The sequence below is a fragment of the Haliotis rubra genome, unplaced genomic scaffold (assembly GCF_003918875.1).
Source record: "Haliotis rubra isolate DU_JTF1 unplaced genomic scaffold, ASM391887v1 Scf485, whole genome shotgun sequence".
NCBI classification, from domain to species: Eukaryota; Metazoa; Mollusca; class Gastropoda; order Lepetellida; family Haliotidae; genus Haliotis; species Haliotis rubra.
Window position 1 is genome coordinate 349,808 of NW_025767174.1, and position 18,174 is coordinate 367,981.

An 18,174-nucleotide genomic window follows, 5' to 3' on the forward strand; every position below is an offset into this window, starting at 1 on the left:
ACCAGATTGACATTGGCCATGGTTGTGACTTTACATAGGTCTAGACCAGATTGACATTAGGCATGGCTGTAACTTTACATAGATCAAGACCAGATTGACATTGGCCAAGGCTGTGACTTTACATAGGTCAAGACCAGATTGACATTGGCCAAGGCTGTGACTTTACATAGATCAAGACCAGATTGACATTAGGCATGGTTGTAACTTTACCTAGGTCTAGACCAGATTGACATTAGGCATGGTTGTGACTTTACATGCATCAAGACCAGATTGACATTAGGCATGGCTGTGATAAGGAAAATATCCGGCTTTCATTACGTGCTATGGCAAAGGCTATTACATTTATATATATATATACTAAAAATTAACTGTTAAATATATACAGGAAATGAACTCACATTCGTCCTTTCACAACAAAATCAAAATCACACTCTCTTTTGAACAAACACATTCGCGCTCAACCATACAGACGCACATCACCACACATGCACGCGCGCACGCACGCACGCGACGCATCGCGCGCGCACGCACATTCGCACGCACACATTCTTGCACACACACATAACCACATACATACATAATCACAATGTAATCTATGATGACAGTCTAGTTCCTCATCCGCTTAGCGGCATGAAGGGTATCGGCAAATTCCACAGCCTTTCTCTTGCCACAGGTCACTGCCCTGATAGGCTCATTTGTTCCAGACGTGTTCGTCCTTGACCTCTTAATGCCTTTCACATCTTGGACATCGTCATGCTGCCTCTTTCTGCCCTTGGCTTGGGTCACGAGCTCATCGTCTCCGCCACCATGAGAGCCGGCCTGGAATAAGAAAACGTTTGTAGTTCAGGTCCCGAACTGACAACATTGGGAGAGGTGATACCATCTAGAAACTAATATAAACGATGGATGTGTGGGTTAGGTGGTGTCAATGTGGCACCAGAGGACGACAGTGCCACGATCACCGGCTGTCAGTCAGTCATAAAGCTGCTATTATGGATTAATAGGTTACTCTTGCCAACACATTATTTTCAGAAAAAAACATCTGTACATGTATTTTCAGCTCTCACGGGAGACTCTCCTTCCACTAGAAGTCATATCATTTCAGAATATCCAGCAAGTTATGAAATAGTATATCTGCACACTAGTGGACGTGGTCCCTGTTTGATTGAAAACGCTGTGTTTCTTTTGTCAGTTATAGTCTAGCTATATGATGCCGGACAAATCAGGATTAACATCATGAGCATCGATCTATGCAATCAAGATACGATGACAGGCATCCTCATGTCAGCAACCTGACTTACTACCGCCTTGAAATAACGGTTCTAAATCTATCCACTTCACTAATCCACCATTCCACATTTTATCCAAGAATCATTATTAAATCATTTATTTTTACAAGACTAATAACCTAAAGACCTCTTACCATTCCATATCAGTATGGACCTTCACACTGACCTGATTCATGTTAACATGACATTAAAGTGAGATACTGTTACATGTGTCAACACTTGTGGTTCACTTACATTCAGGGCGTGTTTGAGACTCAGTTTTGACATGGGTGGGACAAGGGTAGCGATGACGTCCCCTACATAGGGGGCTGTTGGTTGTGCAGGGGGCCGGAGGAGGCCAATGATGTTGGTGTCGTAGTCAATCTGGAAGAGGAGACAACCTATTTTGTAGAATGTTTACACGTGTAATCAGTTTGTTGTTTTGTAGCTATATGACAGCAGTCTGTATATAATCGAGTCTGGAGCAGACATTCCGGTGAGTGACATCATAAGCATCGATCTTCGAAACATACATTAACTAAGTCAGCGAGCCTGACCACATGATATCATTAGTCGCCTCTTAAACAAGCCTGGGTTGCTGGAGACCCTGATCTCCACAGGTCTGTCAAATTTGTAGAAGAAATATAAATGGAATAGACCTATGCAAGTGGTTGAAAGTAAAAACATCAACCACTTAATCAAGCATCATAACGTAACTATTACAAATCATTGACGCTATTCAAGGTATAGTTTGAGTCTTGAATAGCATCAATGTTTGTAACACTGAATGCCAACGAAAAGAAAGAACCCTAAATATGAAGCACACCAGAAATGCTCCTGCGATGGTGATGTTTTGGGGAGCTTAATTCAAGTTTTTTCACTGAGTTTGGCGTCAAATCCGAATTGCATGTGTATATTTTTCTATTGATCAACAGTTAATGTCACATAGCACATCGCTTCCACCTACCATGTCTTCATCAAACCACGGGGCGAAGGCTCGAGGCTGAAAGGTTAAGAAACACCATTAGCTTTGCTCTATTCTGTTTGTTTGTTGTTTAACCCCGCACACAACTATATTCCAGCTATATGGCAACGGTCTGTAAGTAATAGAGTCTGGACCAGACAATCCAGTGATTGACATTATGTGCATGAATCAACACAAGTAGGATATACAAGCATGGGTTGCTGAAGACCAATTCTAACCCGTATCTTATCAGGTTAATTTTCTCTTAATCATTTGAAACGTTGACAATTAAGGCAAGAGACAATGTGCATTTCACAGTGTGCGGGCCTACCCTGTAAGACGACACATGCAAGGACTAGTTATACTAGTATCCCTTAGATGGTAATGAACCGATAGATGATTTCCTCAGATGAGTTCACAACACCAAGTGACATTATCAGAGTTAGCAGACGAAGCACAGCAGAATTTGGACGACTATTCAAACATAGATTTGACTACAGCCTCATTCCAGATCAGCAACCCCTTCAATACACATAATACTTTTTCATGGGTTGCTCACAGGGACACCTACCTCCTGTTTACATAGGGGTATTGGTTCATCCCATAGATGGCATCCCCACAGCAGTTTATTGAGGGGGTTAAACTCTTTGGTCATGTGGAAAAAGCGTTCGACTTCGGTCCGTGGTTTGAACCCCAGCTCGGAAGTATTATGCCCGCTACACCTACTTTTCCTAAGTGTTTTGAGGAAGACGTTCTGTACCAAGCATGAAGTGATGGACAGTGCGACTCACCTGTGGCTTGTATCTGATGGCGTGGAGCTTCTCATCCAGAGAGACAGAGTTCATGGATTTGCGGGCCTGAAAGACATCAACATGAATCAGTTTTACAAACTTTGTACCATAATTTGAGTAGATAAACTAGATTTTAGTTGTTTGAAGGTCGATGTTTGTAGAACAGTATTATTCTGTGGCTTAGAATGGATGTAGCTTTGAATAGCATTTTCAGTGATATAGATAAACTTTCCATGTAACAGTGAAGGTATTGTAGCTATCATTTCACTACTTACTACTGACACAAGTAAACTGCTATTACCACAGGTAAACTGCTATTACCATTGTTGGACTAACTGCACTATAACTACAGCTACCATAATTAAACCTCCGCTACGATAGCTAAGCTACCACTATCAAAGATTAACTATCTCTACCATGGCTAAACTATCACTACCACCATATAACTTAACTAAATTGTACTAATACCACAACTAAACGTCCACTACAATAGTACAGCTACTACTACCATAACTAAACTATCACTACCAAACTGCTGAAACAACAGCTACACTACTGAGAGCTAAACAAACAGCACTGCAACTGAACTATACCACAGCTAAACTACTCTCATCACAGTTCAACTACAACTAAACACGTAAACACCGGTAACCTAGGTAAACTACACTACCATAACTAATGAAGTGACATCACACGTAAATTACCACTACCACAGGTGTACTACCACTACCACAGCTACTGACACCACTACCAGTCAACTACAACCACTACCACTACCACTACCACATGTGTACTACCACTACCACAGCTACTGACACCACTACCAGTCAACTGCAACCACTACCATAGGTAATCTGATGCTATTTAGGGGGCATGGGGTAGCCCAGAGGTTAAAGCATTCGCTTATCATGCTGATATCATGTTCGATTCCTCACATGGGTACATTGTGTGATGCCCATTTCTGGTGCTGGAATATTGCTAAAAGCGGCATAAAAGCCAACTCACTCACTCACACACTGATACTATTTCTGTATCTCACCTGGAGGATATGTCCAGCAGCAAGTCTTGCCCTCAGGATTGCAGTGAGACGTGAGTCTTCATCCGGGTATGTAGGGGCGTTCACGGTGTCGGTGATTGATGTTGCCGAGCAGGAGTCTGTATCGGTCTCCCAGCTGCTACTGTCACAGTCAGACCAGGATTCGTCCCCAGAGTCTGGCATCTCTTGACTTCTCAGCTCCAAAATCTGAATCCAAATATCTTGCATGTAACGTTTCCCATCATGACGTTTTGTTGTTTGAGGAAGTCGTGTGGTTGAGACCTAGATTTGATGAGGTTATGATCCTTGATCGATCAAAAGTCTACAGACTCTGACCCGGCCATTCTGTGTATCCACAAGGCAGTGTAACAACAAACATAATCTTTTAATGTCTTTTGGTATGACGAAAATTGGTCTTCAAGCAGATGCCCTATTCGCTAACCAAAGGAAACGGTCAAGTGTCTAGGTCATAGCCAACTATGGACCATTGAGTCCCATGTCTAGGTCATGGCCAACTATGGACCCTTGCGTCTCATGTGGAGATCATGGCCAACTGTGGACCCTCGCGTCCCATGACTAGGTCATGGACAACTATGGACCTTTGAGTTCAATGTCTAGGTCATGACCAGCTATGGACCCTTGAAACATGTCTTGGTCATGACCAAGCATCCACTTGTAAATCGCACACTCCTTCAACATGTAAAATGTGTACCAGAGTATAATTTGTCTGTTTAACCCTTAATTTGTAAATAATCGAGTCTGGGCCAGACAACCCAGCATCATGAGGATCGATCTTAAACACGATGACATGTGTCAACCAAGTCAGCATGCCTGACTGCTCGATCCTGTTAGTCGTGTCTTACAACAAGCATGGGTTGCTGAAGATCAATTCTAACCTGTATCTACTCGGGTACCTGATAAAGAACTATACACCATATACATGTATTCGCACATACAGTGATGACAACAATGTGATATGTGTAATTATCATCCAATTAAAGAATCCATTAAATAAACAAAATTACCATTTTTATTGCCATTTGACGACGGGCCTCATAGTCTGACGAGGCAGATTCTCCACTTGGCTGTGAACAGCTTGGTTTTACCATGGTGGCTGCTGTGTTAGAGGGCTGTTTCTTCACAGATACTTGCTCAGGGGTGATAACTCTTGTCTTAGCAGATACTTGCTCAGGGGTGATAACTCTTGTCTTAGTAGATACTTGCTCAGGGGAGATAACTCTTGTCTTAGTAGATACTTGCTCAGGGGTGATAACTCTTGCCTTAGTAGATACTTGCTCAGGGGTGATAACTCTCGTCTTACCAGACACCTGCTCAGGGGTGATAACTCTCGTCTTACCAAAGATGTCTTCATCCGAGGGGGAGGAAGGAAGAGCAATTCTTGCAGCTTGTTCGATCCTCAGCTCAGTCTGAAGATATTTGCACACATATACTAGTACTCCATTGTATGTTCTTAGAATAAATTCTAAAGTTTAGACTGTTAGCTTTATAAAAACTACAACCATGTCAATGCTAAATGAAATGTTTTAACCCCACTTCAATTTCCTTTCAAACATTTAGATGTAAACCTAAGGTTGGTAAAGGCACTACACTTGTGGGATGTGGGCAAACCTCGAACATAGAGCGGACTTAGGACACTGATGGTTACACATCTGAACAGTGACTTAGACTAAGTTTCTGAGAGCTTATACCTTTGATTGCATATACAACATTTAACAGATTCCCAGTGGCTTTCGGGACTTGTGGATAATCTTGCTTCATTTAGGGATATTGCGTTCCTGTAAGGGCTTGGCAGACGGGACAATAATGTGGTTCAGGGATAGTGAGACTGAATAGATTTGTGGCACCCAACCCTTACCCCTCTGCCCTGTCAAGGCTTATTGCTAGTTCAGTTGAGGGGCTGGGAAGGCATAAGGGTTCCACACCAATAATTCAGACATATGTTTGAACGATCAATGATTACCTTATTTCCAGATGTAGAAGGCTGGATGTTTCTCTTGACATCATTAACTGTTGTCTTGGCAACAGCATCTCTGGCAGGGGCAGGAGACCAGATGGGCTCTTCCTTGTGTGAAATAACTTTGGCTAAAGCTCCATCTGGAGCGCGGTTCAAAGGTGAGACTCCCTTCTGAGATTTACCAGCGTTGGAGAAGCCATTTTCAGTGTCTGATGCACCCAGGGTAGTGTAGGCTCTAACAAGGTTTGAGTATCGAGGATTCTCCTGGCAATTCGGGTCTGACAAACTTCTGTGAGAAGAGATCCAGTTGTAGAATTGATCCCGTGTTGAAGTGTGAGCTCTGGACTCCCTTTTAGGGAATCGCGGACCTGTGGACAGAATATTATTTCACTGAGTAAGAGTTTTTGCACTCAGGACTAACATGACATACAATACCCTGTGTCATATTCATGGTTCTTCTTTTGCCATCATTTCAGTCTATATCCATACCCCCCTGCTATGTTTTATACTGTTATACCATATCATGTCAAATATGAGTAGGTGGGTTTCTGTTTCCTACATAAACCAGAAAAATAAAGAGACGTAATGTAAAACATACAATTGCCATATTATCTGTTACCTAAAGATGTACGAGTGCAAAGTGCTGTATTTAAAATGACAACGTCAGAGATTACCGAGTCTCTAATGTACAACATAATCCGTGGGGCGCAAACAGCATGTTAGTAATGTAAAATTATACCCATAAATTGCTGAAAATCAGTAATGACACCAGGTGTTCACAAAAAGTGTACTAGCCCTAACACTAGCACCCGCTACTCACTCTATTTTTGTCAAAGAAGTAAGAGATAGTGACCAAGGAAGTGCGAAAACTCATGGCTTTAAGGTCATGGCAATATAACATGGTATTATAAAAATAAAATAAAGTGGCCATTGACCATACTGACGATCAACGAAAAAAGGTATTTGATTTGGGCATGGTCCAAATACTACACTAATACCTATGACAGAATGTGGGCAAACTACAGAAACTGTAGCTATCACCATCACAGAATGTGGGCACTCTACAGAAACTGTAGCTATCACCATCACAGAATGTGGGCACACTAGGGAAACTGTAGCTATCACCATCAAATAATGTGGGTACACTACAGAAACTGTAGCTATCACCATCACAGAATGTGGGCATACTACAGAAACTGTAGCTATCACCATCACAGAATGTGGGCACACTACAGAAACTGTAGCTATCACAATCAAAGAATGTGGGCATACTATAGAAACTGTAGCAATCACCATCACAGAATGTGGGCACTCTACAGAAACTGTAGCTATCACCATCACAGAATGTGGGCACACTACAGAAACTGTAGCTATCACCATCACAGAATGTGGGCACACTACAGAAACTGTAGCTATCACCATCAAATAATGTGGGCACACTACAGAAACTGTAGCTATCACCATCACAGAATGTGGGCATACTTTAGAAACTGTTGCTATCACCATCACAGAATGTGGGCATACTATAGAAACTGTTGCTATCACCATCAAATAATGTGGGCACACTGCAGAAACTGTAACTATCACCATGACAGAATGTGGGCACACTACAGAAACTGTAGCTATCACCATCACAGAATGTGGGCACACTACAGAAACTGTAGCTATCACCATCACAGAATGTGGGCACTCTACAGAAACTGTAGCTATCACCATCACAGAATGTGGGCACACTAGGGAAACTGTAGCTATCACCATCAAATAATGTGGGCACACTGCAGAAACTGTAGCAATCACCATCAAATAATGTGGGCACACTACAGAAACTGTAGCTATCACCATCACAGAATGTGGGCACACTACAGAAACTGTAGCTATCACCAACACAGAATGTGGGCACACTGCAGAAACTGTAGCTATCACCATCACAGAATGTGGGCACACTAGGGAAACTGTAGCTATCACCATCAAATAATGTTGGCACACTACAGAAACTGTAGCTATCACCATCAAATAATGTGGGCACACTACAGAAACTGTAGCTATCACCATCACAGAATGTGGGCACACTACAGAAACTGTAGCTATCACCATCACAGAATGTGGGCACACTAGGGAAACTGTAGCTATCACCATCAAATAATGTGTGCACACTACAGAAACTGTAGCTATCACAATCAAATAATGTGGGCACACTACAGAAACTATAGCTATCACCATCACAGAATGTGGGCATACTTTAGAAACTGTAGCTATCACCATCACAGAATGTGGGCACACTACAGAAACTGTAGCTATCACCATCACAGAATGTGGGCACACTACAGAAACTGTAGCTATCACCATCACAGAATGTGGGCACACTACAGAAACTGTAGCTATCACCATCAAATAATGTGGGCACACTACAGAAACTGTAGCTATCACCATCAAATAATGTGGGCACACTACAGAAACTGTAGCTATCACCATCACAGAATGTGGGCACACTACAGAAACTGTAGCTATCACCATCACAGAATGGGGGCACACTAGGGAAACTGTAGCTATCACCATCAAATAATGTGGGCACACTACAGAAACTGTAGCTATCACCATCACTGAATGTGGGTATACTATAGAGACTGTTGCTATCACCATCAAATAATGTGGGCACACTACAGAAACTGTAGCTATCACCATCACAGAATGTGGGCATACTACAGAAACTGTTGCTATCACCATCAAATAATGTGGGCACACTACAGAAACTGTAGCTATCACCATCACAGAATGTGGGCATACTATAGAAACTGTTGCTATCACCATCACAGAATGTGGGCACACTACAGAAACTGTAGCTATCACCATCAAAGAAACTGTAGCTATCACCATCAAATAATGTGGGCACACTACAGAAACTGTAGCTATCACCATCAAAGAATGTGGGCACACTACAGAAACTGTAGCTATCACCATCACAGAATGTGGGCACACTACAGAAACTGTAGCTATCACCATCACAGAATGTGGGCACACTACAGAAACTGTAGCTATCACCATCACAGAATGTGGGCACACTACAGAAACTGTAGCTATCACCATCAAAGAATGTGGGCACACTACAGAAACTGTAGCTGTAGCTATCACCATCACAGAAATGTGGGCATACTACCAGAAACTGTAGCTATCACCATCAAATAATCACCATCAAATAATGTGGGCTACAGAAACTGCTGCTATCACCATCACATAACCATCACAGAATGTGGGCACACTACAGAAACTGTGTCACAGAATGTGGGCACACTACAGAAACTGTAGCTATCACCATCACAGAATGTGGGCACACTACAGAAACTGTAGCTATCACCATCAAATAATGCATCACCATCAAAGAATGTGGGCACACTACAGAAACTGTAGCTATCACCATCACAGAATGTGGGCACTCTACAGAAACTGTAGCTATCACCATCACAGAATGTGGGCACACTACAGAAACTGTAGCTATCACCATCAAAGAATGTGGGCACACTACAGAAACTGTAGCTATCACCATCACAGAATGTGGGCACACTACAGAAACTGTAGCTATCACCATCACAGAATGTGGGCACACTACAGAAACTGTAGCTATCACCATCACAGAATGTGGGCACACTACAGAAACTGTAATCACCATCAAATAATGTGGGCACACTACAGAAACTGTAGCTATCACCATCAAATAATGTGGGCACACTACAGAAACTGTAGCTATCACCATCACAGAATGTGGGCATACTACAGAAACTGTAGCTATCACCATCACAGAATGTGGGCACACTACAGAAACTGTAGCTATCACCATCACAGAATGTGGGCATACTACAGAAACTGTAGCTATCACCATCACAGAATGTGGGCACACTACAGAAACTGTAGCTATCACCATCAAAGAATGTGGGCACACTATCACCATCAACTGTAGCTATCACCATCAAAGAATGTGGGCACACTACAGAAACTGTAGCTATCACCATCACAGAATGTGGGCATTCTATCAGAAACTGTAGCTATCACCATCACAGAATGTGGGCAAACTACAGAAACTGTAGCTATCACCATCACAGAATGTGGGCACACTACAGAAACTGTAGCTATCACCATCAAATGAACATGGGCACACTACAGAAACTGTAGCTATCACCATCACAAAATGTGGGCATACTATAGAAACTGTAGCTATCACCATCACATAATGTGGGCACACTACAGAAACTGTTGCTATCACCATCAAATAATGTGGGCACACTACAGAAACTGTAGCTATCACCATCACAGAATGTGGCATACACTAAAGAAACTGTCACAGAATGCCATCTATCACCATCAAAGAATGTGGGCACACTAAAGAAACTGTAGCTATCACCATCACAGAATGTGGGCACACTACAGAAACTGTAGCTATCACCATCACAGAATGTTGGCACACTACAGAAACTGTAGCTATCACCATCACAGAATGTGGGCATACTATAGAAACTGTAGCTATCACCATCACAGAATGTGGGCACACTACAGAAACTGTAGCTATCACCATCAAAGAATGTGGGCACACTACAGAAACTGTAGCTATCAGTCAGTGGACACACTGCAGAAACTGTAGCTATCACCATCAAAGAAACTGTAGCTTGTACTGTGACAGAATGTGTCCCTTCTGTAGAAACTATGCACCCAGCATTATGACAAAGTGTTGACCTTTAGAATTTATTGTGATAGTAATCATTCATTTCTAACACACTCAAAAGGATTTGAACTGAATGCATCTGCTGCACTTTTTATTAATATTGAAAACTATTGATACATCAATCAAAAATGAAATATGATATGTCACAAAGCATGAACTCATTGAATGAATTAGTTGACATGATATACGTGTATAAAATACTTACCTCATACACAAACAAACACAGTTTCAATCGATATGTTTTATTTCATTCGTGCTGAGTTTTGATTCGAAGAAGAAATGAACGAAACAAAAGAGGAAAAGGAGCAAAAATGATTACTCATCCACCGTGTGTAACCTTTGATTTATTCGCGGTCTTAGTAGTCAGTCAGTTTATTATTTATGTTACACTATCTATAATATTACACTACATCACCTACATAGCCGTTCATTAAATTCATTGTATCACTTTTGTACACCAAGTCGACGCATTCAGCTAGTGTTAGGATATCTACCCAATCCCATAAGCCATGATGTCAATGACGAAAGGTTTCGAAGTCTTCTGGGCGGAATATTCGAACTGACGAATTATTAAATATTCATATTCAATTTTGAAATAAATTCAACGTAAATACGACGACCCCAGTGGAAGTATTATCATACGCTTCGTTGGTTCTAGTGCACTGAGACGAACTGGCTCAAAATCCCCGTAGTATTGAGTCGGTAGGCTTAGGAAATGAAACTAAACAGTCTGAAAAAGGACGGGTCAGAAAAATAGAACAAATATATAGAAAACAGAGAAATAAAACAACAGAAAAGAAACACAACTGAACTGAAATACCTGAAGAGTTTCTCTGATACATGTCAACAATGCTAAACGAAGAAACCCATAGAAAAACAGGAGGAAAGGAAGACAGACATGTAGACGTGATGCGACTGTCAGGTGACAATCTGCAAAGATGGCAGGCGTTGCTAGGCGACTATTACTATAAAAAGTAGCCCGGATGATATCACATCGTATTTTTCTGTTATTATTGAAATACAGAAACAATACTAGGGTCTTATTTATCTTAATTAGTTTATTTGTGCAAAATTTATGCAATATTTTCAAGACATTTACGAAATTTTGTGTTCTCTCGTGACACCGTGACTAAAATGCCAAGCGCTACCATGACGTCATGTGTTTGTGACGTCATCGAATTCTCACCTCGGGTCCATTCGGCTTGTTCCGTTTTCACATGCCCTACCATAAGAAATCGTAAAGCCTAAAAGTAAAACACCTACGTTTTCAATGGAAACTGCAATAAACTGATTGCATGCGCGCTCGGATTTTACTGTGCGTGATGTACTGTGTTTGAGCCCATTGGAAATGTGGCGGGTGTCATCATTACGATTCATGTTTTGTAACATTAGCGTGGCTATTTCTATTTAAAAATGTTTGGACATATTCCAGTTTAGTTGCTCTCTGCTGGTTTTCCACGGTTGACCTGAAAAGTGAGTCAGTGAGTTTGGTTTTACGTCGCTTTTTGCAATATTCCAGCAATATCACGGCGGGGGATACCAGAAATCGGCCTCACAAGGGCCTCATGGAAAGTCCCCGTCACAAGGGCCTCACCCATGTAAAGTCGAACCCGTGTCTCGGCGTAACGAGCGAACGCTTTAATCACTAGGCTACACCACCTCCCCTGATCTGAAAAGTACACAGTGTACTCAAACTGTGTGTTTTACTAACTTCAATCACTCCATGAAGAGTGGTACTTTGTATCTGAGTAAAACAGCTTTAAATTATTGATATTTATTGAATTGTGAAGGTGGGAACATTTGTGACTCAAGTCACATTGCATGGTATGCAAACTATTCAGTTTCGTTATACAGCTGAGCTCACACGTGAGCAGATGGAAGTAAATGTCCCTCGAGAATATCTGTGTACCGATCACTGTTCATATTCCCTTCAAATACACAGAGGGGCGTTGCCCCTAACACAGATATGCCACCCCACACGTTAAATTTCGGAATGTACTTTGGGCGCTGATACAAAGGTTTTTCAGTTTGTTTGGTCCAGAATTTCAGTGTATTAGCAAACATCAACACAGAACTTTCATCTGAGAAAATCCCATTGTCCCAGTTAAAATTTCTATGCTGTAAGCACCAGTTGAACCTTCGCTCCTTTTTGTTCAGGTTTCATGATCAGTGATGGAATTCCTCGACTTTTCTGCCAACCCATTGCATGCAGCTCAGTTCTAATTGTCTCCTTACAGACAGCCACAGTTCCTCTATCAATCATATCCAGCCTTAAGTTTTCTAAACTCCTTCGTTTGTTTTTAGAAACAAGAATACCTGTCACCGACAGTCAATTTTCTGGGCCTACCTGCGCCTCCCTAGTGCTCAATGCATTGAGCACCAGGGAGGCGCAGGTAGACCCAGAAAATTGCCATATCCATTTGCAATATTTTTCAAAACACAATAAACGGTGGACAAAGGGATGCCTGTTCTACTTGAAATCACTTTAGCTGATCTGATGTCCTTGTTATAATACTCTAAAATCAACTTCCTCTTCTCTAAATCATCCATAAGTTGAGGATCACTGAAAATGTCGTCTGCTAGCAAGTAAACAAAGGGGATAACTCTTCACAAACTAATGAAAAAGGATTAACGGAGTTGTCTCTCTTGAATGAAACCAAGCACTTGATAGCTGGTCAAGGTTGTTTATACTAGAAATCCAATTAAACATATTCCTAAAATTCTCAATAATTTCTGGTCATACTATAGCTAGGTGGCCTCGTGGTCTGAGGTGCAGCTTAACCATGCCAGGTGCTTCTGATCGATGGTTCAATTCCCGTTTTCGCCCAGGGTTTGTCTGCGCCATACCCGGACTCACATCGCTTGTGGTTCTCATTGCGTGTTTAGGTGTTATGACTGACGGACTGTTGAACCTCGTTAAACCAAACTCAATCAGTCTTGGGAAACAACTGGAAGCGAGATCTAAACTGCAGCACCTATTCTTGAAAGGTGGGCGGTGGGGTAGCCTAGTGGTTAAAGCGTTCGCTCGTCACGCCGAAGACTAAGATTCACCATAAGGGAACAATGTGTGAAGCCCATTCCCGGTGTCCCCGACGTGATATTGCTGTGATATTGCTAAAAGCGACGTAAAACTAAACCCACTCGTGAACTCACTCTTGAAAGGTTGTGTTTCTACTGTATACAACATTGTTCCCCTAAACTCACTCACTCACATTGACAACAACATGTGCTGAATGTGGGTTCGATTCCAAGTTAGGATGAATAAAACCATTGTTTTGTCAGCACCAAATTTGTTATTTTGCGTATCACCAAGGTATTAAAGTTTCAAGCATGGTTTCCTTTTTTCTCATTTCACATGAAGCTGACGCGTTGTGACACCACTGGTAAAGTTCAGTATTGCATTTTTAGCAAAAAGTTAAAGATCCGTCCGGTTAAACATCCGGTTCAGATTCTCGCGACCTCCCGATATTACTTCCGGTTTATTTGGAAAATAATGGATTCTGACTGGTGAAAATAAGTTTTCGACATGAGTGACAGAAATATGCCAATAGACAACAGTGTTCACGAACTGAAGTTAGGCAGGAGTTTTGATCCTTCCACCCGGGCAGCTTTTCATTCAATACGCTGTGAGTCCTAACAGAATGTACAGATTACACCGCCAAATATGGTGGACGAAACAACGATTTTTCGAATCACTGCCACAAATCCCATCCTATATCTCCGCCTGCAAACCTAAATGGCTAAAACTCATGTATGAGTGAAGAGATAATGATTTGTTTGACTAACAGATAGCTGATGAGTTATGGAATCATAACACAAATATATATCTTTATATCTTTCTGCCCCCTTACATTGCAATTTATGTCTGCAACAGGATGGGAGGAAAGTGTTTACAAGGACCGCGGATTCAGATTTTACATATTCTGTGTTTATTTGGCTCATCTTGGGTTGGGTCACGTAAAACATACAAAACTATTATCAGTAATTACCCCATCAGGATAAAAACAGTCACCATGTTGGTTCTGTATGATCATGATGATGACATTCACCCTGTTCACCCATAATTCAATCTTTTTACAGAATTCACAGCAATGTGTTTTGTCAGTGAAAGATCCTCACACCTCTAGTGATTTATCTAGAACTAATCAAATGCCGATATTTGACCACAAATATGGTGGATAACAATAAGCCTCAGTCCTATAAAATTCAGAATAGATTTGAAACCCTCTAACCTGTTATCATGCATTACACAATGGCTGGTGACAGATATTATCAGACAATGAGAAAATATTATATATTTCTCAATTCTATATGTTATTCTCAGCCATGTTGGTTGAGTGAAGGACACCAGGTGAACTATGAATGTTGATGTTGCAGATGACTTCAAACCAGCATCAGTAGACACAGCACGAGAGGCAGTTTTTGAAGTTGGCGAAGGACACCAGGTGTCTGTTACAGTTCCACCGCGTTACAGGTGAGACACTGGCTGAAACATCTAAAAGATTTGAATCCCAAATTTACCCTGATTGTTTCTAGGTTTGTCTGAACCACATCAATATTTTGTGATTTCACCTGCTTCAGGCTTTTCTCCCACACGAAACTGTCATATAACTGGAATACTGTTCAAAGCAACACTGGGCGGTGCGGTAGCCTAGTGGTTAAAGCGTTCACTCATCACAACGAAGACCCAGGTTCATTTCACCACATGGGTAGAATATGTGAAGCCCATTTCTGGTGTCCCCCTCCATGATATTACTGGAATATTGCTACAAGCTGGGTAAAACTAAACTCACTCACTCACTCAAAGCAGCACTGAACCAAATTCACTTCCATACTCACTAGGAAGGATAACAATGTACGGATGAACAACTTTATCACAGTGGTGTATCAATATGGAATGAAGTCAGTTGTTAAGTTTATATAGTAATTAATTAATAGTATGGTAATTCTTGCAACATTCAGGTTAGTCATAGTGCCTTTCAGCTGAAATAGCTTTTATCCAATGCTTATCCAATGTCACATGCAAAGTACCCATTGTGCCTTTTATCATCTAAGTATAAACAAAATTATAAGCGTGCAATCGCGAAATCAAAGTGCAATATTGTGTTCTTCGGTTTACTTCCCAAGAAAGCGAAGCAGCGGGATACCGACCCAGTCAGGCGGTGGGTGTGCACTCAAGTGTAACGGCTGGTTCATTTTGCAGATGCCCTCCGCGGCTTATTGTGTTATTATGTATGTAGAGATGTTGGGTTTTGTAAATACATGCTCATTTTTTGTGTATAACATTTTGCAATCAACAGACATCAAAACATGTCATGTGTTCAACTATCACACCTGCCTGTCTGTGTAATTACATAATGTAATCAATGCATTTTGTTTATGGTGTATAGCCTGATTGGTGTTAAGTTCAAATTTGCATGTGCTCAGTGACAGCAGCTGTGTATTGAATATTGTCATTAGCAGACAGGCAGGCAGACACACAGGTGTCAATAAAACAAGACATTGAGTTTTGTCTGTGAACAGCGACATTTCTATATCACAGTTAGAAATTCTGTCAGCAGCTAAATAATGACATTGCTTTTATGTATCGAACTGAGAAAGTGACTTCGGTAAGAAAGAGCGTGTGGTGAAATTATATAAACAGTTAATTTACTGTCATAACATATAAAAAGCTTCGGCCTGTGAGATATCAACACAACATTAGAAAAATAAGCTCACACCAAAGCCTTCACTGAGTATTCACGGACAACCCACTTCAAGCTGCGCGAACCCTATTTCACTCTTGGATGATGCTATGAGCCAGCCTGGCTGTTGAAACCCATTTTTCCCCAGAAAGTCTGGGGAAAATTAGTGAAAGCGTTGAACTCTGATTTCGGCGCTGTTTTCATCGGCGTTATTTTTCCAACTTTATAAGTTGAATTTGCATTTTTTGATGATTTGTTTGGTGAAGTCCATACCAAAGGTAGCCGGAATCTGCAAAGTTGTGTTTTCACGTTGCATGTGACCTTTAATCATATCAATTTTGTGTTACAGGAATTCAGGAACAAGCCATACAGTGTACCAAGGGCAACAAGAAGCCATGTCAAAGGAGTGTGTGTTGATCGTATCGACCATGACACTGGAACATTTACACTGGAGAAACTCACAAACACAATACAGCTGAAGAAAACCAGGTGTGCAGGACCTACTCAGCTTCATGCACATCAAACCCGTGAAGATCTGGGTTAAAATTGATCTTCAGTAACCCATGCTAGAGGCAACTAACAGGATTGGGTGGTCATACTCGTTGACTTGGTTAACACACGTCGTTGTATCCCAATTGCGTAAATCGATATGTGTGATGTTGATCAATGATGGCTACACATGTCATGCTTGCATATTACAATTTACATATACAATTACCTGTTTCAGAATTGAAGGGTCAAGCCGCGCACAACAGCGACCTTTGACCCCTGTTGAAGTTGCTAAGCAACGACCTACATCACCTTCAAGACCCAAGACCAACCAAAGAAGTCCCTCATCTGTAAAAGGTTTCTCGCCAGTATCCAACAGTCAGCAAGACATGGATATAGGTACAGACTCGCTCTAAATATACATATATTTCTTATCCTGACTCATGCTAAATGCTTGTCTCCTTCTTCTTACGCGAATGATAGTGGAACACTTGAAATCCTTGAAGTTCCCTTCTAAAAAGCGGGCGTGATAAAATCATCACTCTCCCTTGCCTCCTTGGCCTCTTTGGTTACATTACCAGCTATGTATGTCTCTCTCCTTCTTCGCCCTTGAGGAGGGCCGGTTGTGAGAACACCTAACGTCCCTTTACAGCACATATCCTTTTCTATTTTGGACCTTTTACATATAAATGGCAGCTGTATATCGCTTTTGATTGTATATTATCAAAATGTTTTGATATTATGTCTAATTTATACGTTGTTTATGCCATGTTTTCATCTGGTTTACAATTGATGAAAACTTGTAGTTGTAGGTACTGCTGTCTGTGGCTGACCCTCAAGATATATTATGTCCCTGATTGCACTACTACATGTTCTTCCAGCTCTAAAAGTAAACATTGTCAGAAACTAACTACTTTTGAATTTAATAATTACCTTTTTCTCTTCATAGACGTGCAAGGACTGGGTAAGAAGGTAATCACAAGTCATGTCTGGTAAATCGAAAGATTGGCGCTGATCATCGATCGGTGTTAACTACTGCTCGCGGAGGTTCATAATTCCAGTGAATTGACGAAGCGTTCCACGAGGGCGAGTCGCTGTTCCAGTGATGAACTCTGTCTCCATTAAAGTAGAGATGCGTCGCCAACGGAGCTATCCTCATTGCAGACGAAGAAGACGCAGATCTTCTTCAGCGCAGAAGAAGAAGTTCAGCTCTAAGACTTCGCCGGGTTCTTCACAGCTCTATACGCGAGAAGACG

At 41.4% G+C, this 18,174-nt stretch overlaps 2 protein-coding genes across 2 annotated transcripts; one reads left to right on the forward strand and one right to left on the reverse strand.

Annotated features, from left to right (window-relative positions):
- Positions 1-544: 544 nt before the first annotated feature.
- Positions 545-11,662, reverse strand: LOC124291187. Its single transcript, XM_046728121.1, has 8 exons — positions 11,566-11,662; positions 6,041-6,402; positions 5,085-5,486; positions 4,063-4,266; positions 3,024-3,089; positions 2,236-2,271; positions 1,524-1,652; positions 545-819 (listed from the first exon to the last, which is right to left on the reverse strand). The coding sequence occupies exons 1-8, from the start codon at positions 11,585-11,587 to the stop codon at positions 607-609; spliced, it is 1,434 nt and encodes a 477-aa protein (XP_046584077.1). The 5' UTR covers positions 11,588-11,662; the 3' UTR covers positions 545-606.
- Positions 11,663-14,218: 2,556 nt separating this feature from the next.
- LOC124291196 (ELL-associated factor 1-like) lies at positions 14,219-17,371 on the forward strand. Its single transcript, XM_046728130.1, is given in 6 exon segments — positions 14,219-14,371; positions 15,123-15,212; positions 16,245-16,251; positions 16,779-16,848; positions 16,851-16,918; positions 17,157-17,371. Coding segments are annotated over 6 exon segments (513 nt in total). The 5' UTR covers positions 14,219-14,271; the 3' UTR covers positions 17,335-17,371.
- The last annotated feature ends 803 nt before the right edge of the window (positions 17,372-18,174 follow it).